This window comes from Ptychodera flava, chromosome 5, assembly GCF_041260155.1.
Source record: "Ptychodera flava strain L36383 chromosome 5, AS_Pfla_20210202, whole genome shotgun sequence".
NCBI classification, from domain to species: Eukaryota; Metazoa; Hemichordata; class Enteropneusta; family Ptychoderidae; genus Ptychodera; species Ptychodera flava.
In genome coordinates, this window is record NC_091932.1 from 10,383,131 (window position 1) to 10,405,349 (window position 22,219).

General features: G+C 35.5%; 2 protein-coding genes across 3 annotated transcripts in view; one reads left to right on the forward strand and one right to left on the reverse strand.

Moving 5' to 3' along the window:
* Positions 1-319: 319 nt before the first annotated feature.
* On the reverse strand, positions 320-16,066 carry LOC139132978 (ADP-ribosylation factor GTPase-activating protein 1-like). 2 transcript variants are annotated; one of them, XM_070699315.1, is made up of 12 exons: positions 15,784-16,066; positions 14,558-14,667; positions 12,790-12,961; positions 11,960-12,210; positions 11,453-11,521; positions 10,869-10,983; positions 8,938-8,994; positions 8,342-8,374; positions 7,752-7,868; positions 6,641-6,780; positions 4,378-4,587; positions 320-3,364 (listed from the first exon to the last, which is right to left on the reverse strand). In XM_070699315.1, exons 1-12 carry the CDS (start codon positions 15,841-15,843, stop codon positions 3,214-3,216), a joined length of 1,485 nt encoding a protein of 494 aa, XP_070555416.1. In that variant the 5' UTR covers positions 15,844-16,066; the 3' UTR covers positions 320-3,213. The 2 variants fall into 2 exon arrangements, with proteins under 2 accessions (XP_070555416.1, XP_070555417.1); XM_070699316.1 differs by having other exon boundaries at positions 4,378-4,542; positions 15,784-16,062.
* Positions 16,067-16,335: 269 nt separating this feature from the next.
* LOC139132977 (transcription initiation factor TFIID subunit 2-like) overlaps positions 16,336-22,219 on the forward strand; it is a 32,426-nt gene continuing 26,542 nt past the window's right edge. The window contains exons 1-7 of the mRNA XM_070699314.1: positions 16,336-16,487; positions 17,182-17,236; positions 17,960-18,032; positions 18,833-18,923; positions 19,549-19,667; positions 19,943-20,040; positions 21,827-22,065. Of these exons, the coding sequence (XP_070555415.1) occupies positions 16,429-16,487; positions 17,182-17,236; positions 17,960-18,032; positions 18,833-18,923; positions 19,549-19,667; positions 19,943-20,040; positions 21,827-22,065 (734 nt within the window). The 5' untranslated portion in view covers positions 16,336-16,428. The remainder of the gene's footprint in view (positions 16,488-17,181; positions 17,237-17,959; positions 18,033-18,832; positions 18,924-19,548; positions 19,668-19,942; positions 20,041-21,826; positions 22,066-22,219) is intronic.

Below are 22,219 nucleotides of genomic sequence, written 5' to 3' on the forward strand. Positions count from 1 at the left end.
AAAGTCCATAAGAAGCACCATATCTTTCTGTTATCAAGTCGCACACAGCCATGTGATTTTCACCATTTTCTCACAATTAAATTTGATAATACATCCCAGAGATACAATAGCATATGCCAAAGCTGGATTCTCAATAACTTAAAAATTCACAAACTCTGTGTATAAAGAGATATCCTTCAGAGTTAAGAGTTGCTGAATGTATAATTCTTTAAACTTTTTCTGGAGTTCTGCCAGCTGGTGTAACTTTTGCAATAAGTGGTTGAGCAGGTCATGCATTAGTGTTCGGTGCATGTATCAAAGTTTCATTCCACGAGAAGAATTTCTTTATTCCTTATTTTTGTTTATTTACATCTGTCAATGATCAAGAGCACTTACAGAGTATAAACAGACAAAGTTGTAAATACATGTATTGTACATTTGCACATGGTTTAAAAGACAAAGATTTGGGGAAAGAGACCTAGTTTCTCCCATGAATGAGCAAAGGCCTTTCTATTTGCTATGTGGGAACCGGGTGTGGGAACTATCATGTGTTTTTGATGCCTTGGTTTTTACATGAAAGCGGAGAACTATACACTGTGGGATTTGAAAACCATTATTGATTACAAGTTCTGATGATGACTGAGGCAACACATTCACAATCACTAGAAATATCTTTTGGTCTATTTGGTGGCAATCAGGGCTGCCCTTAAAAACTACACAACTTTGCTATCTAGGAGCACACTGTTTTAATGAAGAATATTAGAACTTTATTCACATTTTGATCTGCTCTGGTGTGCCATCTAACTCTTCATTTTTCTGAACTCATGAATTAAGTGAGATGAGAAATTTCTGGAAATTTTCAGCCCCATGCCAATACATGTGTTATGAAACATTTTCTTAATTCAAAGAGAGAGAAGTCTGAAGTCAGCGGTAGGCTAAATTGAGTCAAAGGGCACACTGGTCTGCCACATAGTTGGGATCACCACACAGTGTGTATGGCATTGGCAGTACCTCTCATTTTGATGTAAACATGATCCAATTCAATAATCTATAGGTTAGATCTATCCTAAATCTTGCAATAAACAGCAAAATAGAACATAACTGGACAAATTGGTTCTAAATCAGAAAGAGTGGGGTCTGAATCTTTGAAAGTCACACACTGCTTTGAATATGAAGTGCTTGATTTTAACTATATGATGGCATATTTTTTGAATGCAATACTAAAAGATTACATATTCTGTTTTTTTTGAAATTAAATGTAAAGAAATAACAGAAACTGAAATCCTGAGAAAATCATATCACCAAGTAGTATGCATATTCTACAAAAAGAGAATGAATTTTTACTTTCAATGGTATTTCAGATAGTTAAATCAAACACTTTTAACATTCTGTGTTTGTGTTTTATATCTTCAACCATGAAATTGCATTCAAGATTTGTGGTGCTCCATAGCTAGGCCACAGGAGAGCATTAAAGGAGTGTTTGCCATGCCAACATATCTTTGAGAAGTCCAACACTTTAAAATGAAACTGAAAAGTATCTTATTTAGCCAGAGTCACATTGATAAAACTTACAGGAATGCAAATAAACGGAAATTCATAAATTGTCCATGCATTTTTCAGTTGGTCTCAAAATATCCATTTTTCTTTCTTCTTATTTTTAACAATTAAATCTAATTAAAATACCACATGGTTGTACATTTCACATCACAGAAGACAGACAATTTATGATATATCATATTTCTTGGACTTCATTAATTCTTTCTTGCAAGTATTGCTACAAAACAGTACCTCTGCTTCATAATTTGGAAAAAGATCTCATCATTGACAGTATTTCAAATTAAAAGAAGCCACATTTTTTTTTCAAAGTCATTCTAATTAATTAAATCTCACCCTCATGTGAATTTCTGAAAGAGTACAGCAATATATATTTCTCTCGCAGTTGAAAATACCAGATTTAAAATGTTACAGTTAAAGTACATCCTAAAATAAAAAACTTATCGCTGTTCAGGAAAAAGGTTCTTTTTTGCTCATTAGGACCCTTCAAAAAAATATCATGCTACAAGAAAGAAAATCTTCAAAACAGAAAAATTCTGTCTTTTAGAATTTTTTTATCAAAGGAGAAGTGTACCTGGTGTTCAGTGGTGAAATGATAATCACTAAAGTATGCAGAATATGAAAACCAATAAAGAGGTCCAAATGGGTAGCTGTTCCGGTCGATTAGTTTACAGCATTGAAAAAACGAAAACCATTAAAAGGATTATTATTTATACACTTGACATTGCACCACTGTGTTCAAGTGCACATGGCAGTTTTATACACATTAATTAGTAATTAACTTGTTCAACAGTTGATAAATTATTTGGTCAAAGCTTTGCATTTTTGTGTGAATTCCACCTGCCCTATTCTTTATTACATTTCCTGTCTCTACTGTGCAAGTTTTTAATATCAGGCTATACGAAGTTATCCTACAATTGATTAGTGGCACATCCAACAGCTGCCCCTACTATATTTTGTTTCTTTGTTTTTTAGAACTTAAAAGTGAATCGGTCGTTTTTTTCCTCAGAAATTACTTATACCTTTGAACCAACTTCGTTCAAACACTGCATTCACACTAATCTATGCCACAAATTTGCAGTCTCCTAAAAAGAGTTTTTTACCAGATCATGCATCGCATTTCAAAGAGCATACACAAGTCTGTCAGCATGGCTTCTGGTTATGAAAGGATTTCAAATGGTTGTAGAGTTCTCCTATTATAATGAAACTATGCATAAATACCAAACTTGTCCAATATCTTTTATGTAAGTAGCTTTTTTCACTTTGAGGTACAAGTGGTCAAGTATGGACCAACCACCTTTTTTTTTAATGGCTGTCATAGTTCAATCTTTGAAATCAGCACTTTCAATGTCAACAAAAATACCTGGCTTACTTCACTACTGTTTCAAACTATAGTTTTACAAGAATTATCACATTCCCTACTAAAAGTAAAAGCAAAGTAAGTTATCAATGTAGCAATATTTGTTACTCCACTCAATGCACCCTATTTATTGATTCGGAAGTAAACTATGTGGATGTCGAAATGCACACTAGACTGCTGAAATGCAAGTCACCATGGTTACCATTCACCTGCGTGGCAACATGTATAGTTCTACGGCAAGGAATTCCAAGGTTCCCTTGCTACCTATGCAAAGTCTTGTGGAATCAGGTCAAAGTTTAAAGGTCATTCATTGTCAACATTTAGTCTTTCTTGGCATTTTTCTTTGAATTGTACTCGAGTTCCACAGCTTGCCAGGCGTCTTCATCCCATCCACCAGCATCATCCCAAGTATCTTCCAGTGTTAGCTTGCCCTTGGGTGCTGAACTTGCCATTTTAGCATTGACTTTGTCCCTGAAATAAACGAACAAACTAGAAGTTAGGTATAGTGTGTGAGTTTGGAAAGCAATGTATTTCAGCCCTGTTAATGGTTGTCTCCTGTAGCGTGCATTTTCCCCTCAAAGTTGACATTGTAAATCAGTCATGTAATTTTCTTCAATTAATTAAAGCAACAACGAACAACATACAGAACTTCATCAAATTCAAAACCACTTGGCATACAACATATCCATGACGGAAGCTTTTTTAAGTACTGATTATTTGGATATTTTTCACTTTTGAACTGCAAGATTAAGCTATACAACTTCATCAAAATGTGGAAGAAAAATTTGGCAATTAGTTTACAACAAATATACTTGGTTTTTGGTTAACTTAATGATTGCATGTTCTTGCAAAATCAAGTAAAACCTAAAAGTATGTTTCTGGTAAATCTCCACCAAGTCTTCGTTACAGTGGAGTGAATCAAAACACCTATGAGATGTCAAACAACCATGACATTTTGTAATAAGGCCAAACAAAACATATATTTCTGGTAACCTGACCCATGCTAGAAAAACTCGCCAACCTTAGACATATTTTTTGCATTTTCAAAAATTTCATGTAGATTCTCTAAATTTTATTGTATTTTACGGGTCTCTCTCTCAACAAAACGAAAAGCAAAAAATAATTTTCCTCCGACCTATCAAACCTGATTTTCGGAAGCATGTTACCACAAAGATGCATCATTTTATATTTGGCCTAATATATAAAGTTATGACACCTACTAAAATCACACGAATGAGCATGGATTCCTCAAAAATCACCGTTGGGGGCGCTATTGCCCTAACTAGGTCACAACTTCAGTGGACCTGCTCACATGAACAATTTAATTACACTGCAGGTTGTACTCAAGCAATGATTCAACCCATGTAAAAGGGGTTTGTGCGACCGAATGTTTAGCTCAATGCTACTGGAGTGGCCTAAGGGAAATGAATCACAGATCTGGGGACATCACATGATTAGAGCTGACTGCATGTATATTCACATACTGTTCATCATCATCATCTAGTCCAAGTAAATCTGCTGTGTTGTCTTCCCATGCATCATTCCATCCATCCGCATTCCCCGTTGGACTCGACGTCTTCTCTTTGTTCCAATCCGTGTCGTCCCAATTCCAGTTATCCTCGTCCACTTCCCTGGCGGGCGACGGTGGTCTATCATACAATAAAGGTGTATTGCAATCGTCAGGGTCAATCTCTCTGGATGGAGAAAGATGAGAGAAATGGACGGGAACACAGATGCATGAAATGTTCCCCTCACTCCGTGCATACAACCATTGCCGTACAGTGGTGTTAGTACGTGTCGGTGTATATGCTGGCTGCATTGGAGCTAGGGTAGGATGCTGGGTGAAGCAAGATGGGGTACTATGCGTGAATCGTGTGTTAAGTGAGTCACTGTAAGACAGTTGAAGCAAGCAAGCAAGCACTGAAGCAGGCGAAAAAGTGAAAACATCTATGATAAGAATATAATAAGCAAGGACTTGAGAGAGGGTGAAGATGCAAAGATATGAGATACTTCCGGGATAAGAAGAGTAAAGAGGCAAAACAAGCCTACCCAGGGCACAAGGAGTGCAACTCAACTGTTGTTAGACTCTGATCAAACCAAATTTAGAGTGCGTGTCTGTTTGACTGTCATCCAAGTCAATGTGTTTTGCTATACAACACTCATTCATATTTAACTTCATGCTTACGGTTAGAGACTGATAAGGAAACAATAGTGACTTGGTATATGACAGTTACACTTAAATACCAATAATTCAAACTATGTTCATACAACGGGGAAAATTTACAACACAAAATATACATTATGGTCACCATTCCTTGATGATGGCAGGGTAGCACAGTGATGGTAGGAGTTACATTTTGTTGAAGAAGTTTCTAAAGAAGATTTGACTTCTTTAATTATCTTTATTTTATATTGTGTCTAGGTAGAAAGGGTCAGGGTCAATAGGTATTATCTTGGGATAGATTCATAGATGAATCTGGTAGTACCAAAACCTTTCACCATGTTTAACGGTCGAGCTTTTGCAGTTTATGGTCGAAAGTTACCAGAATTAAAGTGTATAACAGAAATTGGACTTTTCAAATCAAAATTGAAAACAATTCTTTTCAAACAATTTTATCACCTGCACTGATTAGCTATTTGCATTTGAGAACATGAGATTATTATTTTGTTTTTAGTAGTTTTCCTATTGTATTTTTACTCATTGCATTTTTTTAATGTTCACTTGTAAAGTGCTTTGGAATATTTTTAGTAGAAAATGGGTCATAGAAAACTGTTAAACATCGAACATGAAATATTATTTTTGCTCTAACTGCTTTGAAATCAAGTTATCCTGTTTGAGTGTGAGACAGTAGCTAATTTTCTGAACTAAGATTTGTCACTTACGGAAAGCCTGGTTTCTCAAGGATGGCTACCCTAGGTGATTAATACATTCAGCAGGTAAATAAGGGCTACTTCGTGAATTACAACTACATCCAGGTTTTGACAGAAAGGCAAGACGCTGAACCCAGGAAAAAAGAGGGCAGCAAACAAGCTTTACACCAGCAAACCAGAAATAGATTGTAAGCAAGAGAGGGATTCCCAGCTGGACAACTGCCACCAACTTCAGAATACTCTTGTTTGATAACGACACAGAGAACAAGACTGGCCATTTTAAATATCAAATATACATTTTTCATACATGAATTTCTCGATTATAATTATCCAGAAGAAATATATTTCTGTGAAAATTGGATTACCGGACAATCTTGTGTACAATATTTAATTTATATTTCTGATTTTGCCTCTTCAATCTAAAATTTGTGAATTTAACAAGGTTTATACAAGAGTATTCATGGTAAACGAGAAAAGAAATATATTCTTTTGCATTTTTTGCTGTCAAGTATTGTTTGATAGGTGTGCAGTAATTGTTTTGAATGTCATATTTCAGTGCAAATCACCATCAGAGCAAAGAGATATTGCTTTTAAGAATTGATTACGAGACATGATTTGCAGCACTGGTTTTCATTTGTAGACTCAATGAACATCATGACAACTTATGTAGAAGTCCAGCCATACAGATGACAATTACCAAGACTGAGTAATATTAGGCAAATGCTTACCATAGTGATGATTATCATTACCCTAGGGGGTATGTTAATACATTGTGGTGAGGAAGATGGGATCCACTTATCTTACCATGAACGTGGAAAACAATGAGTGTCAATGACATGTTCAAATCCTTCTTGTGTGACTACCACATGTTCTCACCTTATCCTTTCTTCACGTTTCTGATTTGCTAGCAGTGGTGAATCTGTTTGAGGTTGATCATCCACGCTGTCTAATGTTGTGCCTTTATCTGCGAATAAGTTCTGCAAATCTTTCCATCCTTTGGTTGTACCTTCAGCTACCTGCAAATTTCAATGGTCATTCAAACTCACCACCAAGCTGTGTTACAGAGCAAGCTAATTCACCATCAGAGAAAGTCAGGTACAGCATTATTGACCACAGACATTATTGTAAACATTTGCTGAAATAAAAACTTTCAAATTTTGCGAGTGCTGAAAATGGAAAAATCTTAAAGAAATATTACACACTGAAATATTAATTCCTTCTGACAAACAAGTACATATTTATAACTTTACAAAAAACAGTAATAATGGTGATACAAATATATGTGCAAAGTTTCTTGAAGTTGCTTCATATATATAGACGGCATGTCATCACATACATATTTAAAAATACAATATCTTTTTATCTTCTAGTTCACAAACACACCTCTTTCCTGCACTCACTGAAATGTGTTCTGATACAGATGTCATCTGTTGATTATGTAATTGTGACATGAGCACTTACGGTACTATTTTTACCCATTGCAAGTCCACACAATATGGCACTACATTATTACGTACCCATAAAACTACTAAAACACTAAAACACAGTGTACAAAATGTAATATGTGAAATACGTTTACATTGAACACAGAATATATGGGTTTTCTAAGAAAGTACTGATGTAGGCTGAAAAATTTACAACTACTTCCAGAACATTGTTTATCCCCATGTAATCTGATAATAATTCACTGATACTAACATTACCGAAAATGGTGTTAAATAAATGAAACAGTAGGGAGACAGGGGTATGGAGGAGTTTACAAATGTTACAACACCAAGCTGTGACTGTAAGATGATAAACCTAACCCAGAATCAGATACTAGAGTGGAATGAACGGTAAGATGTGAATGTGTTCATTGCGAGAAGTGCATTTCTAAAAGTGCATTTATTCTGAATGTGCACAGTCAATGTGATTTCACATGCTGAGGCCGACAGAGATGTGTAGAACCCAATACATGTGTTGTTTCTTCAGTTTGTCCAAATCTTACCTTGGTTGCTAATGACTTTGTTCCAACCGACAAATCTTCCAGTAATTTGCCCTCTTTCATCTTTTCCTTGGTTGGTCTGATTACGCTTTCATTGACTTTAGATGCATATTCTTGTGTCTAAGAAAACCAAATTGTTTGGAATGTGCTCAAATGTTCCCCACACATCACCAGACATGCCAGTAAGTGTTGTTTATAGTGTTTTTTTGCAGACATGCCAATCAGTGTTCTTTATAGCATTTTCCTTCAACATTATTTTAAAATGAGATGCATACAGTACTTTTTCCATGGGTATGGTAGCGTATCAAGCATACAGTGTACAGCTGATATGAAGTACGAACTGGGTATACAGCACAAAGAAACAACTATGTAATTTCAGTATTTGACAAAATTAGTAGTGATCACGGTTTTTATATTCCTAACAACTGTAGTGCAGGTTGTATTTTTTGGAGTTACCAGTCCTAGCTAATACCACCAGCACTACAGTGAAGGCACTGTTACGTTATTATTGTTAGAGAATATTGTATGCTTTTGTGGAACTTTATTTGAAAAAGTGGGGTAGGTCAGCTATTCTTTGATTTTCATTGTATTACCTTTTGAGATGCTGCTGATCCAAACTTGACAGCCTACAACAGAGAGAAAGAAAACGTCATTTTTGACCCATTCACCACCATGGTTTGGTCCAAATATATTGTGATCTATTCTGATTGTGGACTTCTTTACAGGGAAATGGGGGTGAACAGGTGAAAGTGTACTGGTATTCATACGGATTAATGCTACATTATGTGTATGTGTAAAGGGCTATTCTTGACTGCGGAGTAACATCAGTAGGTGCAACCTACGTTAACAATCAGACGATACAGAAGAGCGAATGATACAGAAATTGTGTGAAAAAAAAGAAAAGTTATGTCATATATGTATGTTGAAACTTTGAATATTGGTTTTGTGGTAGAAAAATCCAAACTTCAATTATTTGTTTTCACCAAGCTGTGACACAAAATTGACGTAAGAACCCGCAAGTACCCGGATGACCTGCAGTCGAGAATATCACATTCATGAAAACTTTTGAAATTATTCTTGTGTTTCTGAGCTACTTGTACAAGCATTCAGGCACCGCATGTGGCCGATCTAACAACTAATCTTCTTGAATAGCAACAATCAAGATTCATCCATGGAATAAGACACCTACCCCTTCTTTGGTAGCAGCGGCAAATCTTGAAGCACCTAATGCAAATGTACTCCATCCCTGTAATCAAGAAACGGATCAAATAACAACGAAAATTTCAGCATCTATACATAGGAAATGCCGCTACATAAAATATGACAAGATCTGCAGAGCTTGACTGTAGAATGATATGTTGTTCACAAGGGGTATAGACTCCTACGGCTCACAGTTTTATCAATACATTATATTGGACTCTCGCTGTTGAGATATTATGAAGAAAACTTTGGATGAGAAAAATCATCAGAATGGAAGAGTATACTCCTTGCAAACTGACAGAGAATGCAAATACAACAATATTCATGATGGATGCTGTTTGAGGCCTGCTTTGAAGTAGTCTCTGAAAAGCTATAACACGTGTTCAAGGGTAACTATTTGGCGTTTTGTCCTGGAGATACTATAGAGTTTGGGAGCCGAGTCAAAATGTATGATATGGGCAGAGATGATGACAGAAATGTTTGACTATATGAAATATCATATCTATACTTCTTAACATACAGGACAGAGTGGGGTATGAGTGTGTTAAATGCATGCTTGTACAGTATTGTGCAGGTCAATATTGCAATATTAAGTTTGGGAGACTAACATTTATGATAAAAGTCAGTCAGTGTACATCAGCTATTGTTGGGTCATGGGTCATTTTATCAATTACAGAATACAGATATATCTTTGTACAATTAACTCAACCGTATCAATACACTGAAGACAGTGCATACACAAGGCAAGTCATATCTCCTTTCCAATAATATTATGAGATTAGAAAGCAAATACCATGATGAGTGCCAGTGAAGGGTTCATTTCCACAAGCGACCAAACAATCATGATTACAAATGTTAATTTATAAATCAGGTTACTCATATCATGAATGAACTTTGTGTATTGATCATTACAATAAATGAGACAATTTATCATCAGCTGTTGTTTGCGAAAGCCATGTAGTACTAGTGTGTTAAAAGCACAACATGCAGGGTGTATGGAATCAAAAGGCTTTATATCAACATGTACCTCTGCATTTGTGTCATGAGTGTTATCATGAAGATTTGAACATCCGCACAAATATGGAATCCACACACAGAGGTACTGAAGAAAGTAGAGAAAGATTTGATGGAGAGATGATCAGTCAAAGATAATGTGAACAATGAAGAGGTGTCATGTTGTAATACTGCACATATCATGGCATTTACTCAATTATCTCATAATTTTCATGTCAGGTGCTTGAAACTAATAAAACTTCTTGTCAATAACTGGACTACTTTTACAAAACTGATCATGTCTTGCCAATATAATTAGTTCACTCTACGGAGAATGATTATGTTACATTTATGTACATGGATAGGGCAAAAGATCACATTTTCTTAACTGAGCATCATAACCCTTGATATTTTTAAGTACACGACGTAAGACTACATGTTATGTGATTTTAAAGGCACAAAATTTCCTGTCTAATGTCACAGTACCTATTGGTATGATAGGTTTGTATATCTCACAAGTAGAGTGACTGATTGATTAAAAGCTAAAGAAATGTTGTCCGCACTTATCCAGTACATGTACTTGTAGAGATAAACAAAGTCCGTTCTTTAATAATTTTGATATTTAATACAGCACTGCTGTTTTATGTTTTCTAACATGTGACTGTATCAACAGTTCAAATAGTTTACAGACGATGTAATTCAAAATGTGTTCTTTGCCACCAAATTTGGTTTGGTAGTCATTCACTTTAGTTGTTAATACAAGGTTCTTTTCAACAATTACTATTCATGGAATCACAGTCCCTCATTCCATGGGACTGTGGTAGAATGCTTGGTAGACTTGATGAGTTTTCACTCACTGTAAAATACAGCGTTCTATGTTCAAATCCATAAAGACAGCATAACTGATAGGTACATTATCCTACTTACAGCACTAAGAGATGCCATAGCACTGTCTAGGCCTTCATTGCCACCTGAAGACTTTGGAGGGTCTGGTGTGTTGCCGAAACCTGTGTACCGGCCACCTTGACTGGGTGGAAGATTTCTGAAGAAGACAAAGAAAACATGATTGATCAAATAGATGAGTGACTGCAGCTGGTAAAGTATACTATGTGTACCTGTAAGAGTGTACCTGTAACATTTTAGATTAGCTCACTGAACAGTATGTATTTGTATTTATTTATGAATAGATTTTGTAAGCAACAAACTTTTCTTGACATTATTAGAGTATGTTCATTGTGAAGTTACAGGATACTGTATAACTTGGACTGTGAAAACCAAATAGACTGATTTGCAAATATATTGGCCTGTTTGTAGTAACGGAATCCTATTTAGCATCAATTGTTAGAATATTACAGGCATTAGTAGGCAAGATCAGAATGTTTACAAAGCCAAACAAGCATTATTTAAAATTGATTTCAGCTTTATATATGCACAAAACAAAGAACAGCGAATTGATTTTTTCAAAGTATGGTACTGACTGAGAAGTCTTTAGAACTGTCATTTCAACTTACTCTGGTCTTGCTGCATTTTCTCGTTGTGTTCTGTCAAAGAACTCGTCTCTTTGGGCGGCTATTTCTGACCTGAACAAGAGAAAGAGAAAATGCAAATGAGTCACATCTATGGCAGTATATTTATGCAACCAATTAGAATGAGTGCATTTCAAAATTTACCAGCAAATTTGCCATGCTTTGGTAGAGCATATTCAAGATCTTGGTTCACAAACTTGTGTTTGTATGACTAAATTGCCATTAATAAGATTACTCTGTCTAATAAAGTTACAAATCAACAGCGTCCCCAATATACTATATACGTATACATATATACACAAAGTGCACCTTGCGTCCAGTTACTCTTTCGCTCTCTATTCTACGTCACCTTGCGTCCTGTGTAAAGGTACGTACGATGAGTATTTCTCATTTTTCACCCTTTTTAATGTAATTCAAATTTCTCTATTGTAAACCCCTGTAACAGCCATGCTAAAGTTTCCAAAGATTTTAATAGAAACTAACTGTCCTTACTTTTTGACAGAGAACATAGCATCCCAATCATCTTGTGAACCTTTGGACTGATAGCCAACACTACCACTGTCAAAATCAGAATACACTCCTCCAGAGCTATAACTACCACCACGGTTGGAGGAGTTTTGAAACGTTGGCGTTGATGCTGAATGGTTTAATTTAAGACTAGAATTGGAAGTAGTATATGGTACATGATTCCTGGCTGCTGAAGTGGCTGCTGACCATGTTTTACCCTGTGCTTCTGTTGTGATCTGAAAGAATGATAAAAACATACAAAATATCAGAACAGTCTGGCCAATAGTTCCTGTGTGAGTATTGGTATTGTCACCTTCTTCAGCTCATTCACTTCAACACAATTCCATCATTGACCTGTAATATATCTTCACAACAAATACTCAGATGATAGAGTGTTTCTCAGGTTTTTATGGTGGATGGACATTAATATAATATACAGACACAAAAATGAAGGATACACACTAATCAAAGTAGCTCTACGTACTATACAGACACATGTACAGAAAAATGTTGCAACAATAGCAAAGTTGAAGATTACTGGGCAAACTACAGTACCTCGGTACATACATATCCTTAGGTCTCACATGAAAAAGGCTAAACTATAACCTGTTATTGGTGCTACCCAACAATGAGAACCATGGAAAGAGTGATGATACAGCAGTATTTATACAGAAAGACGAACAGAAAAATACACAGTTATACATGTATGTATAAAAAATACAAAACCGGCTTTAGTTTTACATACCATATCATCAGATGGCATTGTACTTTTCTGATAGAAAGAACATACTTGGGAGTGATGTGAAAAGTCTTACCTTATCCCTGTACAGCGCAGCAGCCTTACTATTGTACTTTTCATGGAAAGACCAGCTGGGACTATAATCTGCTTGTGATTCTAAGAATGACTGAAATTTTCTATTTCCACCAACTTTCATCTTCTCAAGTTCTAGATCTTTCCATTTATCCATTGTTGTTGATCTCACAAAACTGAAAACAAAAATTCACATGAGCATCTTGTAACTTTCAGTTTTACAGCAATCTCATCGGGATAGAATGTGAGAGAAATATTGCGATGCTGAGCATCTCAAACTTTAAGTGTTATACTTGAATTGACTTCACAAAGACTAGATTTTAAAAAAAGCTGCCATTCTTTTGGAAATCTGAGATATTCTTTTATGGGCGCTCTATGTGCAGGAACTCAAGTACTTGTAAAGAGCAAATTACAATCAGTTACACAAAAAAAAAACTTTTTATTTTACTATTTTACGTCATATAATAATCCAGAATAATTGATATCAAATTTGATCTTTTCAGATCAACAATGTCCTTTCACAATGATTGGTGAAATCACAAAGATTTCACAAAGACCTTTGTCTTGGCTTTTCAACATATCATAAGTGTTACAGGATGAATTGGTGCTTAGGTAAATATGTGAGTGCATCATCAGCATTATTCCTTGCTAACTTTACAAGTCTTTTAACTTTGGGAGGGGGTCACAGTTCAAACTGCAAAGGTTGGATTTTGTTGACATTGAACCCATTAGTCCGTAAACTCTAATTAGTATACATAAACTATAGTATTCAGTCAGTGGCTCAAAAAAATTTATTTTGATTTGACATATCATCTATTAGTTATCACCGTCAGTTTGGAAATAGCAGAATTACACTTGGCATACTGGTACATGTATTCTTGGACATTTCTACACTGCACATGTACTTGTAGGCAGGTGTTCAGCAGCATTGTCATTAGAAAGGAAGACATCGGAATGCTAGTGCAAACTTCAATTTTTTCTGAGAATATGATACCTTCAAAGGCCATCACATTTACACTTTGCACCACTCTAAAACAAGGAAATATGCCGGAATATCTATTTTGTGATTTCTAGACTAGGTTTTGCTACTCTGTAGCCTCAGTTGTAAACTGCACAGTGTTACAATACACTGACTTACATTGTAGTGGATAATTATTGTACACATTTACTGAGCCATTTAATCATACATGTTATTACCATATTAGTGATATTAAAGGGAAAATCCATGGTCATTGGACCACGCAGGATGATTTTAAAGCTTGGTGATGGAAGTTTGCATAGGCATGCAAAGGCTGCTGAATATATTTACATGACTAAGATTCTTCTACTTCATTTACTTTCTACATTTTTCAGCTTTCTGTTTGGTGACAGTGAAAGGTGAGCAAATGTTTAAACACAATAGATGGTGGTTTAAACTTTCTCATATCAAGTCCTTCGTATTAAATATAAAAATCAAGGTACATGTCATAAAGACACACACTACTATGACAATAAAAACTATGTTCATGTGCTGCATTTCTTATAAAGGAAAGTCACTGAAAATCATGATTGTAAACAGTTTATTTTAGATATAATGATATCAGATCATAGTGAAAGACTGGCTTGTTGATGAATTCAAATACTGCAAATGTCACTCTATGATTGTAAAAGAATACACAGCAAAAATTCGTTTTGTATTTTTTTAATGTTACTCAATGTCAGACAATAAGCAAATAAGGGAATAATTCAATATGGGCATGACTGAATTATGGGATCTTCTTGATCAGGCTTACCTTAAATGAACTCCTAAAGATCTGTGTTTACCAGAGCATTCCAAACATATATATATTCCATAGTTAACACTAACCCATTGTGGATTGTGACCACCACATTCAAAACATGTCTGTAATGATGAAATATGAAAGTATATTACGGTAAAAATCCCCTACATCTACTTATGTAATATTAACATTGTTCAGTGGTCCAGTTATAATAAAGGGAAAGAATGTAATGGAATTTTCCTATGGAAAATTTTAATACAATTTAGTCTACATGTCATAAAAGTGGGCAGATAATGTCATGATATTGTAAGACACATTACTGGTGTTGTTATTGCTGTATGATCACAGTTTAATATTTTCACTAGTGTGATACAGTCCTCTGACTAAAATTCATAGACTGCTGTACTCAGTGAAGTTTGGCAACCTGTTCATTCAGCCATTTCAAATAAGCATAATGAAGTGTAACAAATAAAAAGATTTAATTTTATGACGTCAGATCTGAGCACACATGTGCTGTATCACTGTATGACCAGTATCCTGTGTCACATAAGCAATACTACACTGTGTCTGTACAAATAATACGTCACTGGTCTGTCCGTGACGGCATGAGCGTTCACATACGGTATAAATACTACTGTATGCGTGTACCATATATTGGGGATCTTCAAATATTGAAACTTTACTATCAGTGATTTGAAATGCTACACTATGAATAACAATACTTAATTCAAATTAGAATAAACATTTTATCAGATAATGTGGTTATCGTGGTGAGCGATATTTTTCGGGTGCAGTAAATGGACATGCAACTATGCATTACATTTACAACCAACAGTAGCACCAGCATATGGTAATTCAATGACTGGAACATGTGGAGAAAGGGAATGGGGTGAAACTGACAGTGATATAGTGGTTTACAGCAGTATCAATACCAGTGACAGTTTGTTCGCTAGGTCTACGATCGAGCAAACTACAGTCACAATTTGTGCCATTACACGGGGAAAGAAATTATGCCGGATTTTGAGTTTCCATTGATATTTATCACTTTCAAGGATACCACACAACCACTGAACCGGTCTTTGGCACTTCCTGTTTGGCCAACTAAGTAGTTTACATAATTGTTCCGCACACGTTATGTGTTAACACTACCGCAACAGCGATCATAACGATTACCTGGTTGAATGAAGTTTGAAACAAATTAAGAATACATGACGGAAGAAAATATAACAAATACGTACGTTATTGTTGTCTTTAGGGCGGAGATCCTTCAGTACTCGCCGGGTCCTCGGACTCGCCATCCTAGAACTTTGTCGGCTCCTTTGACGCGTAAACTTCCGATAATGAAAACGTTAGACGATACAAATGGAATTAACTTGAAAAACTTGACTGTAGAGTGTCCTTTGGATGAATGCAGCGGTTATAATTACAAATTGTTTGCTTCGATCTGAGGGAGATGATGTGTCACTTGTGTCAATGACGTTTAGATACTGTCGCCATCTTTAATTTCTACCAAACTTGCTTAGAAATAGCAATACGGCCGCTTAAAATGATGCAAATGCAGAGCTCATTGTTCAAAAGAGGCTTTCATGGATAAAAAACAGAGGGATGAAATTTTCAAGAAAGAAAAATCGCGTATTTATCAATTCGTGCCGCTCCAGGCAATAAATCACATGAATATCAACTTCTTTACAACAATTATGAAGACCACTTAGGAAAATGTTATTTCTTTCACCGGAAATACGTCATCACAGGTCAACTGGAAGAGCAACTTTCAAGTCGTGTGTGGATATCACCGGCGTCTTCGCTGATAAGTCGATCTGTAGACCTCTTCCGAGACGCACTGAGCGAACAGTCATAATGTTTACTAGCTAACAACAATCAAAATGTCCAAAGTCACTAAGAAGGGAGACAAAGGATTCGAGACTCCTCGACCTTTTAGATTATAAGTATCGATTTTGTGATTGTTTTTGTTTATTTCTTCAATCTGCTTTGCTGATGAATTTATGGAGGTAGTAGCTCCATTAGATATTTTCGTACTCCGTACAGGGTCTGTGTAACCACGTGATTGCAGATCATTTTTCGCCTTGTATTACAGAAGTTATTTGAATAACCGTTAATGTAGTTTCATTGAAAGGATGAAAATACAGAATTGGCTTACATGTAAGACTAAGTGTGCAATCATTGATACAAGGGTCAGTCAAGTGTAACAAGGCAAGTTGCAAGCAGTGGTTGAAACTCTGTAATTTTGAGAATATACTTGAGAATTTACAACATCACCTCAAGATATTTAATCCTTTAAGGTCTGTAGTTTTTTACCTATATATCTTTCGTCCTATATGCCCAGAAGTGAATAATTTTGTCAATATTGACAAGCAGAATACTGATATTTCAACATATTCGTCGAGTTGGATTGATAACAGTAGGAATGGGGTAAGAGAGAGAGCCTTCTCCCATCTACCTCCATGCAGTAGGTGATTAATACATTGAATTGCAGTATTCAAGTAAAACGTTACACCTGACTCTTTAATGATGTAGCTTGCTAATGAAAAGGCACCTTTCATAAGATTTACATAATAATTCCTTTGCACAAGTTAGCAGTACCAGTACCTAACCATTGTTTTCCTTTTTCTCTTTACGAGTCATCAGATACTGTGTATCACAGGTGTAAATTTCCAGAGGAAGTCAATTATAGTAAGTACTCATTGAGATAAAAAATATTGCTTTATTTTTGTTTTTGCAAATTCACTTTTAGCAATTTTCAAAATAATATATCATCCAGAATATTAGAACCATAATTGTTGTACAACTTTTTTTGGTGTTGGTAATATGACTTGCCTTTCCACCGAAAGATTCAGATGAAAAAGTAAAGCATGAAAAGGATTGTCAAGTTTGCTGTTCATATTTTCTCAATAGTAAAAACAGTACTACTGTCTATTCTCTAAAAGTTTTGATGATTACATGTACATGTTTTTATTACCATGTGTTTTAGTTGTGCACATGAAAGTATATTGCTCAATGCAAATGCTCTATTCTATCCTGTATGTTGAGAATTTGCTAGGTATTTGACTGATCTTGTACCTTTGTACTGTGTACTAGGGAAAGTAGTTTTTGTTATGTAGCATAAGTAACATGCAAAACAAAGGAGATATCTAAGCTTGACTAGGCAAGTTTTACTGCTGACGAGATTATATTTGCCATATGGGACTGCTGTTGAATTTAAACATTTCTAGCACATACTCTTACTACATGTATAATAAATTTGTTTAGTATACCTTTGTTCCTCGTAATGATTAGGTAGACTGAAATATATCTTTTAGCTACTTCATTTGGAATTTTAGTCCACCAATTCATACAGAAATTTGATTGTTGCAATGAAATAGATTAGTAAACATAATCTTTCTTATCATTTTCCAGGGTTACGTGGAGCTTCATCTTATTCCAAGCAAACCAAATCTCAACAAAATCAAGTTGAACAGCAAACAGTGTAATATCCTTTCACTCAGTAGTGACTAGTCTCAGCCGATATTAAATGAAATGTGACATTGCTTGGATAAGTATGGATGTACAAACCATAGTTTCAGTGCAAGTGTGGCACTAGCAGTACATCCATCTTCTGCAAAGATTGATCAATATTCATTAGTCTTTCACCGCAATGAAATACACTTGGTTGATATACATGTGTATTCATCTATGTGGATTGTCTGATCTTGTAACATATATTATTGGTATTCAAGGAGCTCTCACCATACATGTATATTAGAGTGACTTTGCTTGAAAGCATTGGTATCTGTAATTGTATAATTCAGTTTTACATTCATTAAGTTAAGATTCAAATAGCACTCGAAAATTAACCATGATAGCTCAGTGCCTCGTTATACCACTTTGTTCATGCTGAAGATTAAATTGACAATTCATAAAAATCAAACAAATTATGGAAAATTGAGACATTCATGAATGAAGGTAGTATTCATTCCTGCAAATTATCAGACTTCCATGAAATATTTTCATTCTTTCAATTGAATGAAAAGCAGTTCCGTGACTTACAATACACCGTAGTACAGATATACGCATGTAACTGTAGCCGTTGTATCATTGAATCATGATTTAGTCAGAGTGATCACTGAGTATACTCTCTGTTTTCCACTAAAGGAAAGGCAAGTAGTGTATTTGGCTTTATAAAGATTTACCAAATGTAACACTTTTATGAAGGTTGGTAACTTTCAAATATGAGTGTTTCAGTTTCACATAAATACTGCAAGTTATACACCCTTGACTTTAGATTTGAACGGATCTACAGAGTGTGCATCAATGATATTTGGGAAGCTTCATTTCTGTACAATGATCCAACTCTAGCAATCTGTCAGAGTGATGCTAAACAGTAAGTATTCAAATCAATGTTCTGAATAGATCATTTGTCAAAGAAGTGCATGTCATACAGATGAATAGTAAAATGGATGAGAAGAACCAACTTCGTAGAAATGAACTTGGCATGCTGTATTGTAGTACAGTATTTGGTTGCAGTGAAAATCATGAAGTAGTTGAAATCCATGAAGGCATATACCAGTGCATGTGGAAAGTACTTAACTTTGCAATGGTTTCTAAACTCTTTACAGCTTCTTATTGGTTGTGTAGCATGACTGTATCCTTCTGTCTTTACATTCAATCTCACATTTGTAACAATTGGGCTTAGCATGGCCATTAAGCAAGTTGGCATATGGCAATGCTCAGCTTTACCACTACTTTAGGCCAGATAAATGAGATTTGTTTGTGATCAAGGAAAGCTGCAGCATTGTGAATATTGCTCCTTTACTCTTCTCAAAATCTGTCATGTTTACTCCGAAGCAGCATACTGATAAACATAAATGAGCTGTTGCACATCTTGCTGAAAATCAATAATCAGACATGTTATCAATATGATAATTTGAAAAAAGGTGGGAACATATTTGAAAAAAGTGCTCTGGAAAAAAGAAATAAATTTGAAAACTTTTGTGTTTCTTCCGCAGACGTAATTTAAATTTCTTTTCAACATGTCACTCTGCTGCGGTGAGTTCAGTGGATGCAGACAGTGGCAATGGAGAGCTGACTATCAGAATCCCACAGGAAGCAATGCATCTTGTTCAAGGTAAGAGGAGTCTACAGCATTATGATGTAATAATGTGTACATGAAACACTGATGTGTACAGTGTTTAAATCTTCAAGCAAATGCAAGCTTAAACGTTTCTATTCCAAAATGACATAACTAACATACATAACAATGCATATTGTACTGCTATGAGTCTGAGTCAATTGCCTGGTTGGGAATGAGTTGTAATCTAAAGGAATGGAGAGAGATATCGATGCATTCATGGTTTAGTGCCACTCCATTTTGCTCTATCCTGGATGTGTTGTTTTTTTCAGACATGAAACCACTGAGAGTTAGCATAGAATTTTCACTGGAAACACCACAGGGTGGGATTCAGTTTGTGGTCCCTGAATTGGATGGCACTATGGCAGAGGTGAGTTCATGCTTAGATCATTTCATCAAGTCAATTACATTATTTTTCAGTCATAGCTAATATATTTGTGACAAAACTATGTACATATAGCAGATGTGGCACAAATTAAATGTCATAACAGTTAAAGGGCACCACTTTTGATGATTTTTTTCACAATATTTGTTTTGTATATCAATTTCAAGTTCCTGTTCTTTGCCCAAAAGCATGTTTAAACGCTTACTGTTTGTCAACACAGTGTATGTACAAGCAAAATCTAGTGATTTTGTTTACATTTAAATTCTAACCCAAACCAGAATTAGCTTGTCAACAATAACAATAGTAATCTACACATGTACGTGCTTAGTTGAGTAGTTACTTTGTATCTCAATAGGCTTCAATTGCCAGTAGGACAAGAAACTGCAGAGGACATTAACCCTTGACTACCTTGAACGCCGGATATATCCGGCGCCATATTGAATTACCATATACCTTTAGTGCCGGAAATATCCGGCACAGTTAAATAGGCGTATTTGCTTCATTTTTGTCCCTAAAAATCCCATAATTTTGGCGTCGGCACGCAGCGCGACTAAGATTGATGTATACCGATCTGGCCTGAATTTGATTGCGCCCCCCTTACGTCCGAGTATGGCCAAAATCCGGAAGCAAATGTCGTGACCCATGACCTCGACCCTGAAAGGTCAGGCTGATCACAGAAGCGTCGCGCTGATTGTTTACAGTTTTCAGAAGTACGGACGATCGCGAAGATTTTTATGGTTTGTTTTTTTTAATGAAATGAAATGTTTATTTATTGAAAACAAATGATTAATATGTAAATATGTTCTATTAACAGCAATATTCTGTGAATGAAACTGGAGGAAATATAATTTTTTACTATAACCCAGTGAAATTTTATAGCAGCCATATTGTCAATATGACTGGTCACATGACTGGTCATGTGATTGGTCATGTGATATGTTGTTCCCTAAAATGTATTTTTAAATATTGTGAATTATTTTTTGATAAATCATAACCATTTTAGATGCATGTTTCTGCAAGGAAGACATAAAGCAGGTGTTTACAAATAAAATGTGTTGATTTTCAAATACAGAATTATGTCAGATGCTGATGTTTGTGGTTCATTTACTCTGCCTTTTGTGAGAAAAATCTTAAACAGGTACATCTATAAATAAAGTAAAGGGTAGTTATTATCACATATATGTAAAGACAAAGCCCTGAAAATTGCAAGTGTATTCTAATTGCGTCATTTTATGGATTCAAAACACGTCCTGATGCTTCAAATATTCATATTCTTTGCCAACTCTGGTCATATGTGTCATGTGACCAGTCACATGACCTGGAAATACAAAACTTATGAAAAAGTGGGAAATTTCATGCTGATTCAGAAAATATATGGTTTATTGGTACTTACTTAAATTTTACTCTAAGCAGTGTTCATTCAATGACCACACCCAAGATTTTATCAATATTTACATAAGGGGCCTGGTATATAGGAATACATCGGCCTGGTAGTCAAGGGGTTAAAAACAAAAATACTCAAAAAAATCATCAAGTTACACCCGTTAGTGATGGTTTGACAGTGAAGCCATGTAATTTTCTCTCAGTAAAAGTGTCTTTTTGGGTGAAGTGTTCTGCTGTTTACAGTTTGCTTCATTTCTACATCCTTACTTCTGCAAACATCAAAATAACAGTGTAATACTTTTAATGAAAAAGACAGAGTTATGCAGCAGATCAGCAATTTGATGGTATGAAGTTTTGATCTCATCTGAAACCCATCTTGTTTTCACAGAGATCAGCTCACATGTTCACCTATGGCTATGAGAACTCAGCCAGACTCTGGTTTCCCTGCATTGACTCATACTCAGAGCCCTGTACCTGGAAGTTAGAATTCACTGTGGATGCCTCCATGACAGCTGTGTCATGTGGAGATCTCATTGAGACTGTCTACACACCAGACATGAGAAAGAAGACTTTCCACTATGTACTGAACATACCAACAGCAGCACCAAACATTGCACTGGCTGTGGGGTAAGTCATCAATACAGTGACTATAATAGTTTGTTAATGAAGTAACCCAATTTCAACCAACATTATTACAATGTCTGGAATCTCTGAAAGTGAGAGGAGAGCTTACATTTAATGTACAAACCTTATATCCACTTTGCTCGTTGCATAAAGGTTA